This window comes from Talpa europaea (assembly GCF_964194135.1).
Source record: "Talpa europaea genome assembly, chromosome: 11".
NCBI classification, from domain to species: Eukaryota; Metazoa; Chordata; class Mammalia; order Eulipotyphla; family Talpidae; genus Talpa; species Talpa europaea.
Genome location: NC_140078.1, coordinates 89,194,350 through 89,214,284, shown reverse-complemented (window position 1 = coordinate 89,214,284; position 19,935 = coordinate 89,194,350). Strand labels below are relative to the sequence as shown.

The 19,935-nt window shown below is 36.9% G+C and overlaps 1 protein-coding gene across 2 annotated transcripts in view; it reads right to left on the bottom strand.

The window, feature by feature from the left end:
• The window catches only part of ZNF385D (zinc finger protein 385D), a gene marked incomplete at its 5' end in the record, with an annotated part of 694,301 nt that overhangs the window by 72,487 nt on the left and 601,879 nt on the right, over positions 1–19,935 (bottom strand). For both annotated transcript variants that reach the window (XM_084247521.1, XM_084247522.1), the window contains one exon: positions 7,423–7,585. In XM_084247521.1, the coding sequence (XP_084103647.1) occupies positions 7,423–7,585 (163 nt within the window). The remainder of the gene's footprint in view (positions 1–7,422; positions 7,586–19,935) is intronic.

The following is a 19,935-nucleotide window of genomic DNA, read 5'->3' as shown; positions in this document are numbered from 1 at the left end:
CAAAAGTGTGGCATCTAAAGGCAAAGGAATTGGAAGCTTTAATTTAATTTTAAAAGTTCTTCCAGATGTCTGGTATTTCTTAGATACTGGTTAGGTGTTTAGCTTATCATTTACTTTTTATAGATATGATATTTCTTTAAAGAAAAACTGTTACCTGCATAAGATATGTACACACATACCTACCTACACACACACACACACACACACACACACACAGGGGTATGATTCCTTTAGACTATAAGATAAAATTATGCACTAACTTGTCGGTTTAGCCTTAATTCCCTTGTTATCTTACACACCATACAATAGCACCTGAACAAAGCTAAATGGCAGGTCCCTTAGGAAGCTTAGGCCCTTCCTGCTTTCTTATTTATTATATAAACCAGAGACACACTACAGGGCAGGCGGGAGAAGGGAGTAGGATCAAAACAAGGATGGTGGGAATTGTACGGGGACTATAACCAAGATGAAAATGCATATATTGTGCAAAAATGAAAAATGATGTAAAAAATACACAAAATTAAAAAAAAACAAAAATAATAAAAAAGTTAAAAAAAAAAAGAAAGAAAACAACCTACTCTTGTCTAGGAAAAGAATTCCTGGTGAAATTTCTCTGTGCTTCAAGGAATGGGTTTATGCGATATATTTAGGCCCAACTTTATCAGTCTAAGAGAACCAGCAAAATGGCAGCCGTCTGATTATCTCATGCACAAACAGAACAGGATAAAATATTTTTTTCTATTTCCATGTCACCATAATATACAATTTGTCATCATAGTTTCACATATAAAGATCCTTGAAAGCACAATATTTAAATAACCACTTTTTTTTTTTCCTTCTGACTTTCCCTTCCCTTTTTCAGTCTCACCACAGATGTGTTATCGGCACACTCTGCTAACACTTATCAAACATCTTGAGAAGGGAACACTTGATAAAGCCTCTTTGACCAATCTGAAGCATGTCAGGAGCCAGTGCTAAGAAAAGGAAAAGTACTTTAGGCATAAATGGTCTCACAATGGTGCTTCAACTGCTGTGCCTGATGCATGCAACACAGTCCTTTATCATATAGCAAAGGTCCCAGGGAGGCTTTGTTCAGGAGAATGAGTCAAAGAAAACAAGATCCCAGAAGGCAGCACATTGTACCCGAAGGGGCATCTGCATACACCTGCACCTGAGCTGTAAGTGCTGCTGGTAACATATCCCTTTCCAATGACTTTATGTTGCCTTTTAAACTTTAAAAACCAAGCTATGGATTTCAAAGCCACAAAAGCACTTGTTTCTCTTTTTATGAAAAATGTGCAATGCTGATTTTGAAGACCTGGTATAGAGGGATATTTAAGAAAAAGGTGTTAAAGACACAATTTTTCATGTAAATGAATGTGTGTAATATCTGCCATACTATATCATACATATAAATCTATGATATAATATCAAGACACATGACTTCCTGATGTCAAGCCCAGTTTGTATTTTATTATAAATTTAACACTTAGGATATCTGTCTAAAATCTACTTCAAGAAAAGGAAACATTTCCTAACTCCCTAAATAAACAGAAACAAAGCTAGTTCCCATTTGTCCACTGAAAACTCTGTGTCTCTTTCCTATGACATCTGGATTGGTTTTGACTTTATAGCTATGCATTTACAGCCTTCCGTTCATTATTCTTAGGATTTAACTTCTGCCTGAATCAAAAGAGAAAAAAAGGTGTGTGCTCAGCTTTGCCCGGCAATGGGTCTGATATAAATAGACTGCAGATAGTAATGTTCAGAAAGGAAAGAACCCAGATATTGTGACCCTACACTTGACTGATGTCCCCAAAGAGGCATTATTTGCTGGTGTTTTTGTTTTCAGTCACTGCCCATCACTTCACATCTGATCTCCTCTTTATCGTAGAAAAGTCTCTTTTTCCTTCAAAGTCTCTGAACAAATAGTGTGAGTTTCAAGAAACAGCACTTTTAATCCAGAATAAGTAAATGTTCCCTTGTACATACAGACTCACTCAATAACAGCTTTAAAAGCATTTTACTCTTGGCACCTTTGAGTCAAATGAGTACAGCGTTCCTGGATTGTAATATTGAATTTAGAAAAAAGAAGAAGAGCTGGGGAAATGGATACAAAGAAGACTGAATCATGAGTGGTAAGTGCTAACAAATTGTAAGGTAGTATCTTTGTATTATGAATAATTTGCAATTCACTCAGACTCAAAAAAGAGAATTATGCAATAGAGCCAGTGAGAAAGGTTCTCAGATCTTGCTGATTACTTGACTAATGTAAATCTATCTATTCAATACACTAATTAACTCCTTATTGATAGTCACCGAAGTGACATCAGGAATATCATGTACTCTTTACCTGCGCAATTAGAGAATCTCAAAACAAACACGATTTAGGGGTTAAACTTCAGGATCCTTATGTAAACTTGCAACTATGAAATGTGATGAACAAGACCTCAGAATTCCTTAGTTTTACGAGAATCACTGTTCTTTCATGGGAACATCTATTCCCAAATGCAAGTATCTAAAGCTTTGTTATGCTTCTATTCAAGAAAAAATGTATATAACTATTGCTTCAAATTTTAAAACTACTTATTTTTTTTATATGAAAGGGTAAAAAATATGTGTATGTGTGCTCAGCTTTGCCTGGCAATGGGTCTGATATAAACAGCAGACAGAATGTTCTGTAAGAAAGAAACAGATTATTATGTATTCTCAATGAACCTGTCACCTAGCAATAATAGGAAAAGATAAAGATATAAAAAAATTATACTTTTAGCCAGATATGATAGGGAAGTTTAGAAAAGATGGGGTTGCTGGGGACTTCATAGGCTGGAGAAAGAATATAAAAGTGATATATTCTCAAGGGAGAAGTTTAAAAGACAGTGGAAAAACAAGGTGTTCTCTGAGTGTATAATATTGCAGATGAGCAAGACAAAAGAAATTTGGAAAGGTAGGTTGTGAGCAAATCACTGAAAGCCACGAGGTCCAGCAAAAAGACACAGAACAGGTTTCTGAATGGGACGATACTGTGATCTCTGAGCTGGGGGCATAAGCAGAAGGGAGGCTGTGATTCTCAAGGAGCAAGGAGGGAGGCAGGGAGACGGCAGGTAGAGAAGGGTAAGTGTATGGTCAGCACATGCCTCGGAGGTCAGCATCTGGGTAGTAACCATATATGAAAGAGAGAAAAACATTTTCTGGGAATCCAATGAAACAGATTCCAACAATGGAACTATGGACATGGCAAGATGAAACAATGACAGCTGGAAGGTTTACAGCCTGTGCACTTCAGGACCAAGAATAAATCCAGAAAAGACAGAATGGAGAGAAAATTGGGAATGATGGTCAAAATGAGGTCTATTTAACTGTTTTGAACCTATACAACTGGTGCTGACAAACTCTTCAAGGGAGTGATGAAAAAGCCATATAAAATCAGGTCAGGTTTCAGCAGAGGAACAAGGCTGGTGACCTGGAACATTGAGACACACAAAGCAAAAGTAAGAGCTGAAGCCATGGTGGAAGTCTGTCATATTGCTCAACATTTGTTTTTCTGTCCCTGGAAGAATATTCTTCCCTGCCCATTATAGTCACACTTGACCACGTAACTTGCCAATGAAAAGTGAGAGTTATGTGTCACTGCCTTTAAAAAGTTTTAATAGGCTTTTGATTCATGATTATCTTTTTTCTCTCTGACATAGGCTTGGCAATGGCCAGCTAGGGACTGCTCCCTTAAGGTGGCTCTAGAGTTAAACTAACATGGCAAATAAAAGCACAGCTGATATATCGTGTGATTAGTTGTAAAAGCCACTGAGATTTGGAGGTGGTTTATGCCTGCATTTCCTAGTCTACACAGTAGACTGTGGAATGTATAAGACTGTGCAAAAAAAGGGAAGAAAAAATATCAGAGGATCACCTAGCATGCATGGGAATTAAACTGGTAATTCTGAATTTGTCATTTTCTAGGAAAAAAAGGTCAACCGAGTTACATTTGTCAAGTAAATTTTAGTATAATTTCTTAATTTGTGCCATTGCTCTTTCTCTATACAAAAAGTTCATTAAAAAAATGTCAGATCATCTGCAGGAATGTTTGTCCTATGACATATTCTGTAATGTACTGCAACCACTCTCATAGGCCAAACATTTACTGTGTCCAGGATATTATTTTTGACTGCAAATTTTGTTTTGTATTAATTCACCAAATTAATAATCTTCATTAGATCACAAGAATTACATTATGATTTCACATTAGGGAGTGCCTTTTTTGCTTTGACACAGGGGTGCCAGGACTTGTGCGGCAGTAGTTGGTTAATCACCGAATACCATTGTTTTACTCATGATTCCAGCCTGTAGACTGACAAAATTAATGAAAAGAAATATCCAAGATCACACAGTTAGTGAATAAGAGCTTACTCCAAAGATTATCCAGACATATTTGTTAACCCAAGGCAGCAATTAAAACCCATCATACATGACTTAGAAATTTAAGAGGAGTTATTTGTCAAAATTGTTTTTATCACAAAGATTTTTAAATGAAAATTTGCTTTTAATGAGTATTTTATTTCCTGTATTACTAAGACTCCCAGGAAAGCCTCCAAATTAATTTTCTAATTCAACTGCACACCAATTCCTGTCCTTTCACTACTGCTATGATGACTTTCTCTTAAGGGTCATATCTACCAAATCATTGTGCATGTATCATTTTCTTAAAACAATTCATTTTTTGTAGGTGGATGACTTTTATTAAGAATGATTTGGTAAAATTAGTAAGAGGTGATTTAATGTATCTGTATCTTTTATGTATGGATAAGTCCACCAATCACAAAACAGCCTGTGCACTAAGCAAAAGAGTTATTTTTCTTATTAAAAGAATACATGATTCTTGATTCTGGACTCATCTCTCTCTACTTCTGTCCATGAGTATTAAACTCTTCTGGGAAACTAACTCAAAGGCTCTTTAACTTCAGAGCTGTATTCTTTCCTAATCAGTATGAGGAAGCAAACAGCAATAAAAAGGATAAATAATAGTTTTAAGAAAACTACAATTTGTCAGCCTCTGATTTATATTACAACATATGGGACAAGTCTGAAACAACAGGAGCTTTCCTGGACTACTTCTCAATAGTGGTTTTGTGGCAAACCCAGTTTAAGGATGTAACTTGGCTTAGCTCATCTGGTACCTGTGCTAGAATCCTTAGTTTTTCAAACTTATATGTCCTACTTTTTTTTTTCTTTTTCTGGGTATATTTTCCAGTGGATTAGGGAAACAATGACCTTCCTGATAACCATTAACTTCTGTCCTCCAGCTTTAGGATAGTTGTACTAAGATTGCAGCCTTTATTATTCCTTAAGTGCTTCTGGAATTTCCTCTAGCTCTAGCTTCAAAAGGTATTTTACCATTTCAATACATACTGATCATTGGGTGATGGCATTTCCACTGGGAATGTGTTGATCTTATGCAGGTTCTCTCTCTCAACTCAACCCAAAATTTGCTTTCACTCAATGTCTAAAAAGACAGAACCTTGATAACGGTAACACTTTACACTGTAGACTCTAAGTTTAGAGATGGAGGTTTGCATTCAGACAGCACACTGGAAGCCTTTCCCAACCCAAGTTAGTAGCTCTACCCACCAGATAGTTATATAACTGCATCCTTAATGTAACAGGGATTTTTGTATTTTATAGAGGAGTCAAGGTAACTCATTATAGATAAAAATGTCTTTGAGTAGAAGAGCAAGCAAGAACTTAAAAATCAAGCTCATTATGTTAATCTCATCTCTATATCAAACCCTTTAAATCAAACTCTTCTTCTAGCCTACCATGTTTTTGCAAGAGAGGTAGAGGGAGGGAGAAAGGGAGAGAGAGAGCGAGAAAGAGAGAGAGAGCGAGAGCGAGAGAGAGAGAGAGAGAGAGAGAGAGAGAGAGAGAGAGAGAGAGCGATTTCTCCACAGAAAGTGTGGCTTAAGGTATCTCGGTTTGTGGCCCAAATTGAAGAGTTCTGGGAATGGAAATTACACTCATTTGCCTCATCACTGATCATTCCTGTATAGCCCCCGAAATGAGGCAGTGAATTTTTAATTAACAGAAAAGGGATTAATGCTTCCCCTGTAAGGTTTTACATTTAAATTAACAAGACAGCATAATCCAGTTCTAGCTCTGGATACCAAAGCAGTGAACATGACATGCACTTCTTTCTTTCTATTGAGTATGTTGTGGCAAAAAGTTACATAAATCAGAGATCTGAAGGCGTGAGAGAAAATGTAACTATCCCATAGCCATTGTCTTCAGCATCTACACCACGCTAAATAAGAGCCTGGGGGCAGGATGACTGATGGTCTCAGCCTCAGAGAGCGCACGGGGTTCTCAGGGAGAGGGCATGATGTATCTACCAAACATACCTGAGTAAAGGACATGAGACTTTGAGAACATCATCATCCCTTAGAGGTGCCCAAAGGAACAAGCCTCTTCCTAGCTTCTTTGAGGAGCACATACCTAATGGACACTACCACATACAATAAATTTGTTTTCATTTGCTCCATTTGTTCACTTTAGCATTTTATATTTTCAACAGCCACAATCAGAAGATTCTCTTCTAGTTAAGACATTGCTATCGATGATGAACCCAACCTTCCTAAACATTGCCATTTATCAGAAAAACAACTACAGGTACTAGTGTCTACCTGTGCATCGCAAGGGACTTTTTATGTAAATTGAGGGCCAGGGGTCTTATATTTTAAAAATCCAGCTTAGGGAATTCCCACTGGCTTCCTCTGTTGTGAATAAATGGGTTGTTTGCAGGAACTATCCCCAGGGGCCCTTCGGAGGCCATTATTTCACTGTGAAGACTCTGTTAAAAAGAATAATTGGTATCAATAACACTTACCTGTATATGCGGAAGGAAGGTTACCCAGCCGTAACAAGCCCAGAATCACACAGCCACTACTTAAAAGAACGCAATTTTTGGGATTTATGAGAATAAAGGCTGTCAGTAATAATGCCCATATTGGGGCCTTCTCGATTCATGTGGCATACTTTGCTAGGTACTCACAGTTAAATCAAATCTGCCCGGCAGTTACAGGCTAAGGTGCTGCATACAAGATGCAAACAAGATACAATGAAAGGTTCACTTCTCAAAAGGGGATACTGGGGATGTGACTTCACCTGTCTTTATGACTCTCGTGTTCTCTACAACAGCCAAGGTCAGGGCTGTCTTCAGTGCAAAATCTGCAAGATGACTAATGATTATCTTAATCTCTTATAGGGATCGGAAAAACGAGGGGGCACAATTACCATTGTACAGAAAGATGGATCAAGCATGAATTGATGTGGTAGGGACGTACGGACACAGACAGGGGATTAGACAAGGGAAGGAGCCCCAAACAATAATGACAATGCTGACAACAAGGACAACAACAAAGATCATCGCTTAACCTGTTTTGTCAGAGCTGGTATTGATGGTATTGGTAGTGATGGAAGTGAAGGTAGTCTTGGCGCTCTCCTTGGCAGTTACAGATTTCTGCTTATTTTTCATGGCTTCCAGTGCTTTGAGCTTCTTGGCATGTTTCGTGCCTTTGTAGTGGGCCGCAGCCTGGCTCTACAAAGGAGAACAAAATGAACCATGCAATCAGGCTCATTTCTAAACTGGCATTCTCTGTATTACCACAAATACAGACTCCCTTTCAATAATAGGTACCATTCAAGCCAATTCTGGCCGTGGCCAAACAGGGGGGACTACTTTAGAATGATGCTGGAAAGCAATGGGAATCAAGTACTAAAAATTCTGGACAGAATATTCTATTGCTTCTCTTCAAAGAAATATAACCAAACACTAACGCATCAACAATGTTTTCTTTGTGGAGTGGGAAAAAATAAGAATTTACACCTGTATTGCCTTTGTTCTGCCACAGAAGATGCTGGGCTCCTGAAGATTAACAAGAGCCCTAGAAAAGAGTGTCTCTCACCTTCTCGGCTCAGGAAAATGTGTTTTCTCTTTCAACAATGTGTCTTATTAATACAGCCCCCAACAGGTGTCTACAAGGAAAAGTTCACCTCTAACAAGGGAAGTAGGCACCCTGGAGACAGATTGAAGCTTGAGAGTTCAAAAGCAAATGTACTACCCGAGTCCAAATGGAGCATATGGAAGCTAAGCAATTTTCTGACTCTTTCTTTCTCTTTGCTTCCTACAGAGGGTAGTCTGAGAAATTGGAGGTACTGGCATTATTTCAATATGAGGCTCTTTCATGCCCTGATTCATTTTCATGTGATTGGCTAACTAATGGGGCCAATACAGGTGTGTGTGCTTTTTTTTTTTTTTTTTTTTGCCTGTGCCTTGTGAGATTTAAAAAAAACAAAACAAAACAAAACAAAACAAAACAAAACAGTAACATATCCCAAGTTTCTCTTAACACTATTTGGGAGGGTGGGGGGTGTTGGAGAGATTCATTAATTGAGATGGAAATCATCTTAAAGAAATCTATATTTATCCATATTTATTTATCAGGGGGGAAAAGTCTTTGTGGCTTAGATGTATGTAAGAAGGGAGCTTCTTAGACCACAAAGTTTACTAACTTGAAACCTTTAAAAATGCTACCTCACAAAGAAGAAATCTCAGCAGAGGACTATGCCTATTAGACTACCCATCATTCCCCAGGGCTTGTTCACACTTAGTGTTACATTTAGCCAGAAAAATAATAAGCATGTTATCCTCTGCAGCACGGCAATGGTGATAGGTGTTGCTGTATATCTTTTCATAAATAAAGAAATAACTTGGACCTTCATTTGCATCATTCTGTTAAGTATCTTCAAAGGATTAGGTACCCTTATTGAAAGAACACTGGACAAGGAAATTAAGTATTAGAAACAGTCTGAACAGAAAGGACACTCATGCATCAGTTACAAGTTTTCCAACAACATGTAACATCAAAAGACATAGTATGAGTCAAAATATGAAGTTAAGGTTTGCTATATTTAATTGAAGAACCATTCATAGACTAGGTTCATTGGATTCTACATGGAGTATGTTTATTTGATGGATAGAGCTGTGGTCCTTTTCTGTTACCTGTCTAGGTCTCCTTTTTAACAAATCAAGTCGTTTCTTTGGTCATATCTTTTACAGGCAATATGTTATATTCAATAAATCCACAATGCAGTTGGTTATATTGTCTAGGCAGCTGGTTACATATTTTCCCTGAAAGCAAAGTTCCTTGATTCTTGCTGACAGAAGTGAATGTGGTATAGAAGCGAATGTTTTATATATAATTAATACTAAAAGACAGGGTTTAGATTAACAGTGATATCTCCACAAATACATACAAAATATACATGTTAAGGTTCCCAGCAAATCTGCATTTTCAGTGATACTTCAAATCACATAAAACATTTCTTCAATATATCATTGGATTGGGTGAGTGTCACTATTTTGGATATTAAGGAATCTACTCCAAAAAAAACACACAAATTAAGAAAGTACATACTCCCCCAAAATACTCTGTACAGGTTCAGCTAAGACAGAGCTTCCAACAAGAGAAAAGGCTCAGGGAGTTATGAGGAGAAAGCAATGAAAACATGGACAGTACTTGCTGGGTGTCTGTGTGTTGATACATTCAAAAACAAAACAAAACAGAATAACAAAAATACATACTCACTTGTTCCTTGAATAATAGTTCTGATGCACATTGATGATAATACTCTATTATTTTAAAAATTATCTGCTTTGGGGGAGCCTCCCTTGTGGTGCAAAGTGTTAAGTTTTAGTACTATGAAGCTATCTGCAGCTACTACAGCACAAGTTCAATCCCCAGCCAGGGAGCTGACCCACATGGTGCAGCAGACCTCTCCTGTCTCACCCGCTGCTCCCCTCAGCAGTGTATTTCAGTAGATCTGCCAGTTCTGCTCCCCACTCTGTTTCTTTCTTCTTTTTTTTTTTAAGATTTATTTATTTATTTATACAAGCACTGGGTATAGTCAGAAGCGCAGGAGGGTGAGACAATTCACCAGAGCCAGAGCGGGGAACAGAACAGGCAGACTGACGAAGAAATACACTGCTGAGGGGAGCAGCGGGCACAGTAGGAGAGGTCTGCGTGCCATGGGGGACCCTCTCTAGTGGCCGGGGATCGAAGTGGCGCTGCAGAAGTGGTAGGCAGCTTTGCAACCAAGCGCTCAAGCGCTGTGCCACCAGGGAAGGCCCCCCACTTTGTTTCTTGCGAATCAACTCAAACCCCACTCACCCGTACCTTTAACTTGCACCCAGCTCTTGTATGCATAAATAAATAAATCTTTAAAAAATATATCTGTTTTTAAAAAAGACACTAAACCTCTACAAATTTAAAACAAAATCTAAGGACATCAAGGTCCAAAATGGTAAGGAGAAACCCAAACATGTAGGATCAGGGGAAAATGATGGCACACAGAGGGAGATTAGAACTAGAGCATCGTTGTGATCCTGCTGGTGCCTGGTATAGGTTCGTTGGAGGGGTGCAAGTGAACATAAAAGTTGGGAGCTTATTGTCAATAAATAACCTTTCTGAATCTTTCCAATCTGTTTTGCCATGTACCTTAATTGAATGTTTGTCAAGTTTATTGGCCTGCTCTTGGGAGATACGAATAATGTTTTCCTAGCCTATGTGTATTGATCCTCTAACTCTCAGTCTACCTTAATATAGGTGTGTTGTATACAGGTATCTATCTTGCGTAAAGGAAGACGCCAGATCTCCTGACTCCTATGGAACTGGATAGATTATTCAGCCACGTCTATTCTTCCTGTGGCTGTAGACAAAGCTAAAATGTATATAAAGTCTGGGAGGTTTTTAAAAAGCAGCAATTGACCCAAGCTGTCTCTTTGGGCCTCACCTGCTTCTCCTTTGGGTAGAGGGGCAGGATGTAACACAGTACACCACATCCCCTGTGATGCTGTCTCCTATTTATTAGCCAGTCTCTAAACCAGGTCATTTCCAGAAGTCTGGGAATCATCAGACATCAGCAGTTACTTTTCACAACTGTGCTTTCAAGGTTAAATGCATGTGCTACTTCATAACTGTACTATTTCTAAAATGCAGCACATTTCAGAATTCTGTATTTTAAAATAAAACAGATTTAGTGGCTGTGGGATATATACATATGAGCAGAACAATAAGAATTAGGTTTAAACCACTTACTTTTAAATAATAAATGGAATACTATTCTGTAATAAAAACCATTACTATCCACCTTGAAATAACATGATCCCATGAAATTGAATAAGTATCTCCCCAGAGGCAAGGGATGGCACTAAAGATGTGCACACACACTCCTTAGAACAAAGTGATGACTTTGTAAATGGCATTGCCACACCCGAGTCATCAGGAATCAAAATTTTCAGTCTTCAAATTTTAACCTTCCTATTTTCAAAATGGCTTCCAGCTTAAATGCAAAATAAAGTTCCAAAGAAGATAAAAATAATTGTTAAATGACTACTTTTGGGGAACAGATTTCATCCTTTTGAAACACAGGCATATGTTTAATTTATTTCATTTAACTAAGTAAAAGACTTCTTTAAAAATCACCATTACCTTGTAAAACTCACTAGAATTGAAATGTTCAAACATATTCCATTAGCGCCAATGCCATGTATATTTTTATTCTAGGTCTCTTATACAGTGACTTAATGTTTTTTAAAAACTAGGAACTTTATAGTAATCATACATATCTGGTTATCATATGCAATTAATTCTCATGAACATATGATTTCAAAAGAACAGAATGGTGTTAGTATGTGATATAAAGTAATTTGATAGTATATTCAATTTTTATTAAAACAGACTATCATCATATTAAAATGTAATTCAGGAAAAACAAAAAGTTATTAAGGAAGCCAACAATCTTTTTGGGGAAGGTGAAATGACATATGGACCAGAGGAATTCTTTGCTTTTTTTTTTAAGATATCGTATTTTTAAAATTTTAGTTTACTGTTTTGGTGATAAAAAATAATGAAATAACACATGATATAGTTTCCCAAACTCTAGAACATTGATTTTAGATTTATATTTTGAGAACTATTAAAAAATTACTCCTGGAAAAAAGTTTAACTTTTGCTCTCTCTTTCTATAGCAGCTTGTATGTTGCATGTGATCACTTACATCTAATTTTGAGGCATGTATTCAGATCTACCATGTGGACCCAGGACAGTGTGCACCCTGATTGGTCAGTGGTTATTTGAATGTTTTCAATACCACTTGTATACATCAATAGAGGCTTTCTAAGTACTTAATACTTTTAATTATTTTATTATCAACTCTCATCTTCATTCAGCATTCACATAAAGCATCAGAACTCAAAGTGATTCCTGACAAGTAAAAGCAGCAGCAGCAACAGCTGGGAGCTTGTTAGAAATGCAAATAATCAACCTCTATCCCAGAACTCTTGAATCAGAAATTATGGAGATGCAGCTCAGCAATCCAGGTTTTACAAGCTCTCCAAGTGATTCTGATACACACTAAGTTTCAAAAACACTCACCTCAAACATTAGTGAAATTTCTCCAAAGATGGCCTCTTTTTGTATAAGTAGCCAAAATACTGTTTTTTTTGATTAATGTATAATCTTTTGAAGATTGAACATTTATATATATCTAAATGTGAGCAATGTATTTTATACAAGAAAATCATCAAAAGTTCCTAAAGAATAATTCATAAAAACAGGTAAGAAAATAACTCATTACATATGTCATTGTAACATCTATCCAAGAAAGCAAATTGGTCTTGGAAATCTCCTTATGATGCTGAAACTCTGTATAGGAACTTTCCAAGTCTTTTTCTCTTTCCAGATTTACCTTTCCAAGCTAATTATTGTTCCAGCATGACCTTCTGACCTCATTATTTTTATCTCTGTACTGAATATTTTGCTATGATCCATTTTGTGTGGACTGGGAAAATCCTCATTTTCTAATGAAAATATAAGTGAAAGTCAAGCTGTGTGTCACAACTCTCAAAACTCAACTGTATAAAGTATCTACTTTTCTATTTTATTTGCATTAAACTGATATGGCATTAATCATGTGTAGGCTCTTTCCTTATGTACTTAAGGCTTATTTATTGAGGGAAATCCACAACAAGCAGGCAAATAAAAACAGTCTGGCAATCCAAGAGAGTGCCTGTTATTCCACTTAACATTTTTGAAGGAGAAATTAAAGATAAAATAGTTCATTGGTTACACATTTTCCTTACTGCATGTACCTTTCTAGTTCTCTTATATAACAGAGTACATGGCATGATCTATTTTTATTCCTTAGTTATATGTCCCATAAAGGATATTTGTAATTTATTTTAATGTGTGATTGAGTAGTCAACATGTAAGAGGATGACTACATTATGAATAAAAATGAAAATTCTCTTGCATTATGTTCCAAAGTGAGAAAAACACAATTCAATTAAGCGTGTTCTTCCTGAGCTCAAGTGATTGATTCTTTATTTTAAATGTGTTCCTGTCTTCTGTACTCTTTGATACAGAAATGAACAGTAGCAACTACAGAAATAGAAAAATACAGGGGGAGGAGAAAGATAATACAAGAGTAGAGTGATTTTTATACACTATCGCTATTCACTGAAAAAAATTAAGTTCTGTGGTTCTGAAAAAACAGTCTGGATGGACTCATTTATCTTTTCAAAGCCTCTCAACTAATCTACAAACGTCATGATTTTTAACCATTAATTGTTTAATGTTTTCAAGTATCTAATGTGAATGACAGAGTAGAGGGTACTTACAGAGAGAGAAGTTAATTGGAGAGTTTTTGCCAGGCTCCTGTTGTGAAACCACCAATTCTATATACCTGGAATCCAAACAGCTGTCTCCCTGAACTCTGATGGAGGGGTCCTAACCAGGGGCCCCATAGAACAGCAGTCTCTGGAAGCAGGGGAACACAGGCTGACAGAGCTAAAAGGGACATTTAGCGAGGGCTAACCTTGCTTAGTCTTTTGGGGAGCGATTTATATGTCAGCGACTTCAAATGAGTTTTAACTCTAATGATATGATCACAAAAATTTAGCAGATGGAACTGATAGAAAGCAGGAAAACCACCTTGTTGAACCCTCAACTAGCCTACAATATCCCTTCCCAAAGCCCGTGCCCTAACACTGAGCTCAATATGTGATCACTATGCACCATCTGAAAGTGGTGTCTATGGAAATTAGGAATGTTAAATCTAATTATCATGCTTGAAAATCAGGTTGTCATAAGTTTTAATAACAGTAGCAGACAAAAGAAAATAAACATTTCCTATCATGATGTGTGTGATTCATCAAAGGAAGCCCCGACTTCCTCCTCTAGTCAACATACCTGCTTGCCACAACCCCCACCCAGCTCCCCCCAACCCCCCCCCACACCTTTGTCACAATATCTGCTCTTTACAAGAATAATATCTATACCTGTGGGACAGATAAATGAGGGGCAGCCTTCCCTTTTATTTTCTTAAGGAAAATACCACAAGAAAAATCACTTTCAGTTCTTTGTAGGACAAGTTACCTCGGCCGAGAGTACCTTTACCTGCCTGGCAGATCCACCTAACTACCACGCGTGTCCTCCTCTGTGTAGTCTTTGGTCTGACTGCCTGATAGCCCCTATGTCGTTGTCACAAAAGGGTAAATGTCTGCTTCTTCTCTCAACAGAGAAAGACCCGATATTACTCATCATCCCATCCCTAAAATCTAGTATAGATGTCTAAATAGGTGTCTATTAAATGCATGTTGAATTAATTTCACATTTTGATTTTAAAATGAAAATATGCATATGGTGTCTCAGTGGATTTTGTATGTGAACAGAGTTCAACTTCATTCTCTGCCATTCTCTGGCACTTTGCCTTCTCTGTTGAACACACTTCAGGGAATTTTTATGGCACTTAATGCTGGAAAAGCATCTGGCACAAACACAAACTATTATTTTTTTCTCCAGGATGAAGCTTATCATCAACTGCAAACTGTGCTATTTATGGGAACACTCTTTGCATGGGATGTAGCAACAGAATAACATGTAGATTGTTTCACTTTTTAAAATGTTGATGAATAACAAATAAGTTTTTTTAATTGAGAAATGCAATGAATAATTCCAGTGATGACTCTGCATTTTAAGAGTTATCTAAAAGACCAAAGTTTTTAAACATGCATATACAGTTTTTCAGTACTCAGACCATGTGATTTCTCTGTTAACATCACTTTTAAATATTCAAATGGAGATATTTTTATGCTCTAAAACAACAGAAATTAAATGTGATATCATTGGCCCATTTTCTTCCGTGCAAGTCCACATAATAATGTATACCCTATATTAGCTGAAGAAGAACACCTTCCATTAGGAGAAAATGATTAAAATCCCTTGCTTCTTCCTAAATCAAGGAAGAGTTTCCTTCATAGTGTTGTACCCTTCCAAATCTCTAATTCATAAATTTGAGAATAGGTCCAATTGTTCTTTTCATGAGCTTGACCCAAAGATAATCTCTGAAATATACAATTGTTAGTGAGACTCATCTAGTCCAAACTAATAGCTTCTATTGGAGCCAGATATTTTGTCTGATGAAAAATCAAGTTTCTGAAACACATTGGGCATATGGGGAAAAGGTAGACAATGGGACCATAAATAATCTCAAGAATTTAGACTCTTAACAGAATTCACCAATTTCCTTTAGTACACTCATTCTTTTGTTGTTCATTCATTCACAAGGTCACATTAAACTGTGGTTAGATGCTGTCGTTGGCCATAGGGATGGAGGTGAAGACAATTCAGATTGACAAAATAAACTGTACTTATAAATCTTCTCTATAAAATTATCATAGGCAAAAATAAATAGATTTAAAAAAATAGGAAGACCATTTGCAAGCCCCAATGCAAATGGGTTAAATTCTGGGTTACATAAAGAACATTTAGAAAGCCAGAAGGAAGAGATAGCAAAAATTGCAGAAATTGGCAAAGTCTTTACCCAATTCAGTGGGGAAAAAATAATCAAATTTACCAAAGGACTAAAGGCTCCTGAGGAGAGAATGGGGGCTTAATAATGAGAATAAATGCCAATTTGGGGCCAACACAAAGGACGGCTAGAGATCATTTGTATAAATCAATTTTGTGCCTAGGCTGGAACTCAGAAAATGAATGAAAATTGTGAACTACATTTTGCGGAAATTGTGGTTTTAGGAAAACAAAGAGCTTTAAAATAAGAGCAGCTTAGCTAAACTGATCCTACATTAGGACACCCCATTGACAGCAGAGGTCTAAAGTAAGACATTTTATGGGAAAAATCTGGGGAAATAAACCAGTTTCTCAGATAATGATCTTTTCCTGGACTTAGGAAAATACTTGGTGGACAGAAAATAAGTATTTATTGCTGATGTTATTGCTTTCGACTTTCACATAACCAAAGTTGCAGAAAAAAAATGGCTTTGGCCAAGGACTAACTTTTAGGGGAAGGGAAGCTGGGAAGATGCAAAGACATTGCACTCAAAGTCAAAGTTATCTGGACATGTATAAATACCTGATTTCTTGTTAGAACAAAATTTCTTCCCATTGAGTAAAAAACTATTGTTTCTTCACTGACCATGGTGTAGACAAATTTTGTTAACAACAAAGAGCTCCCATTCCAAGAGTTGGCTATGTAGAGAAAGTCCCCCCCCCCACCCAAACACAGCAGCCCCCAAGAGCATTCAGTGGCCTTTGGCAGGATTTTGGCCATAGGGTATTTTCAGGGTGATGCTTGGAGTTCAAAGTGCAATAAACACATTAAGGGAACCCCACTGTCCCCTTACTCAGTGATGCTTATGTGAGGATATGACAGAATGTCTATCTGGGCCAGGTAGTATGCCAACGACTTTGTGTATGAATATTCCTACTCACTGTTAAAAAAGAACTATGAATAAATTATAATCACGATCATTTTATAGATGAATAGATATCAGTGTCTCCTAAATTACAGTTCAGGGCATAAAAAATAGTATATCCTGAAATAGTAAAGGCAAAACAGGGCTTGTACTCAAGTCTGTCTAACTCTAGGGCCACACTTGTAGCTACTTTTCTAATCTAAAAGAAGGTGGACAATGGGAAAAAATACCATAATGTGACCTCACAACAGATAACCTTGCAGAGACATGAGACCACAGAGTGCATAGATATCAAACTCATCAATGAGAAATTATCACTGATTTCTCTGCTCATTAATTCATATAATTTCACTCACAGTCTATCTCACACCTATGCTTTAGATGCTATTATTAGAATTAATCTAATCTGAGAGTCTTTCAATTCTTTCCAAATCACCTCTAATAAATAAATGATGATACATGAAGCAAAGCATGGAATGTTGTGAGATGTTGTGCTTATATTCCATGCCCCCAAATGTGAAGGCTTCAGTCATCAGGAAGTCTCATTGGGCAGGAGTTAGCTCTTGCACTCAGAGTCTTGTAGATGAGTTCAGGATCATGTTCTTACTCTCTGATCAAATGGAAGGCTGCTCGAAGGTTTTTAGATAGACAGAAACATGTTCTTGCACTTGATGAGCTCATTCAAGCAGGAGAGGAGAAGTTGGCTGGGAAGGAGAGATGCAAGAGAAGGGAAGGAGCTGAGGATAGCAGCATTATTGCTGTGGTTCTAGTAAGAGATAGCTGCGTCTAAGAATCTGATGACAATGAAAGTAGAGCAGGGGAAAGCACATACATTAGATTAATATGCAAACTAAAAATACCAAAATTTGATGAGGAATTTTGGGGGCTGGTCTCAATGATGCATCATGGGTTTGTGCTTCTTGTGAGCACATGACTGTGGGCCCCATTTTCTACAATTATTAGTATTCAAAGAGGTTCAAGTGTTCGGGAGAAAAGCATGAGTCAGGTTGGGATATGTTGAGTTTGATGAGTTTTGAAAACATTTAAGCCTATGTAGGGCTCTGCAGAACCATGTGGTCTGGAGACTAGAGATGAAGTCTAGGCTGTAGCTAAATTGGGAGTTATCAGCAACAGATGGCGAACTGCAGCCACTGGGAAGTGCCATTTGAAAGGCAAATAAAAGATTTTTTCCTGTTTAACCACTGAAACACAATCCTTAATCAACTGTAACATTTGAATGAATGAACTAAGACTCCAACTGACAGTGTATGGGATAACATATTTCCAAATTCTTCATTGAGCTAAAGTATACTTCATTTAGTTTTTTAAAAAGTCATCTTTCAAAGCACTTAAAATCTTCAAGTGTCAGCCACAGAGTGAATCATTCCCTTTTCATCCTTGTACCAAAGTAAGTTAGCTAGGAAAAAAGGACACATTTCTCTCTGCTATATAGAATTTCACATCTCAGCATTTGGATTCTGGAGTCCAGATTCATCCACATGAAAATTCTATCACTAGAGCAGCAAAACTAGGACTGGTCAAGTCCAGCTCTTCAAGACTACAGTGACTTTGCTTCTAAACTGGCAGTAGGTAGTTCTCTGTAAGTTAAAATTGTAATTAATGGAATTTTCCATTTACAGGAAACTTATTAAAGGGTAGGTCAGAAGCAAGAGGGCAGGATGGGAGTGCTAATCAAGGACTGACTGAATTTAGAGAAATGTGTTCCTAATGAATATTATTAACATGTCTGAATTAAGACTGTATTCATTGAATAGTTTTATCCTGACACCTAGTAAAAGAGAATTGAAAGATTAACTTCATTTAGAATACTTTCTATTCCCCTGATAAATAGAGGGGTGAGAATCCTTAATTTTACTTTCAAATATGCCATCTGCCTCTCTCCACAATGACCAAAGGAAAAGGTGTCTATTCTGTAGATTATATCTTTTTAAAAAAATTATAAATGTAATTATCTATCTATCTATCTATCTAATGTCAAAAAATTAATTTATCCAGTAATAGCAGAGGAAGTGTAATTTAGGATATACAAATTGTAGCAAGCTACAGAAGAATGTATTGAGGGTTTGGGGTAGTCAGTACTTTTGGGGAAGATCTTAGAAATAGTTTAAGTTTTGCTTATGATTTCCAGAGGTTTACACAAGAAATCCCCCTGATCAACTAAGTCTTGCATAGTAAGCAAGATTAAACTTTGTATGACTAAACTGTTTACTGGTATAAACATAATATTTAAAGTCTCAATAATTGGGCCTCCCTGGTGAAGCTATCCGCAACCTCTGCAGCACGAGTTTGATCCCCACCCAGCCAGGGAGCAACCTACATGGCACAGCAGACCTCTCCTGACTCGCCCGCTGCTTCCCTCAGCAGGGTATTTCAGTCAATCTGCCTGTTCTGTTCCCCACCCTGTCTCTGATGAATCCTCTCATCCCCTGTACTTCTTTCCTGTAAGCCCATTCTTGTATGCATCAATAAATAAATCTTTTTTAAAAAGAGTTAAAAAAAGTCTCAATAATTATAAAATGTAAACACTCTCTGGTTTCTACTTGTGAAGAAATAAAAAAGCTGTGACTCAGTGAAATTATTAAAACTAGGATTCAAGTCTGTATTTTTTCACTGTTTTCAAGTATTAATTTTCAATTTTTACACCATTAGTTCAACACTGTAGGGCAGAGTGTCAAAATAGGGACTGCATGTGACATGTTATTTTTCAATAGAATTTGTGATTAGCATTAAAATCAGTCAAAATTTTTCTCTAAGTAAGAATTAACAAATTTTTGACTTTGCAAATATTAAAAAATTTCTAGAACATCAGATTTTTGGTGATAGTAGCAGAAACTAAATTGTTTAAATTGACCAGGGTCAAAGGAAGTTAACAAAAATTAATAAACATTTATGTTTTCATAGAAGTTGGGACATTCTTGAGCCAATATTAAGTACAGAAGTTGTCTCAGTGAAGCTTGTTAATATCACAGCTTCTATGGCTTAAGCCAGCAAGTGATTTCCCCCCTTGGGCATATATTAACAATTTACTTTTTGCAGACAAGTGCACAAATATGATTAGCTTTTGCAAATTGTTCTTTATTCTGTTACTGGTA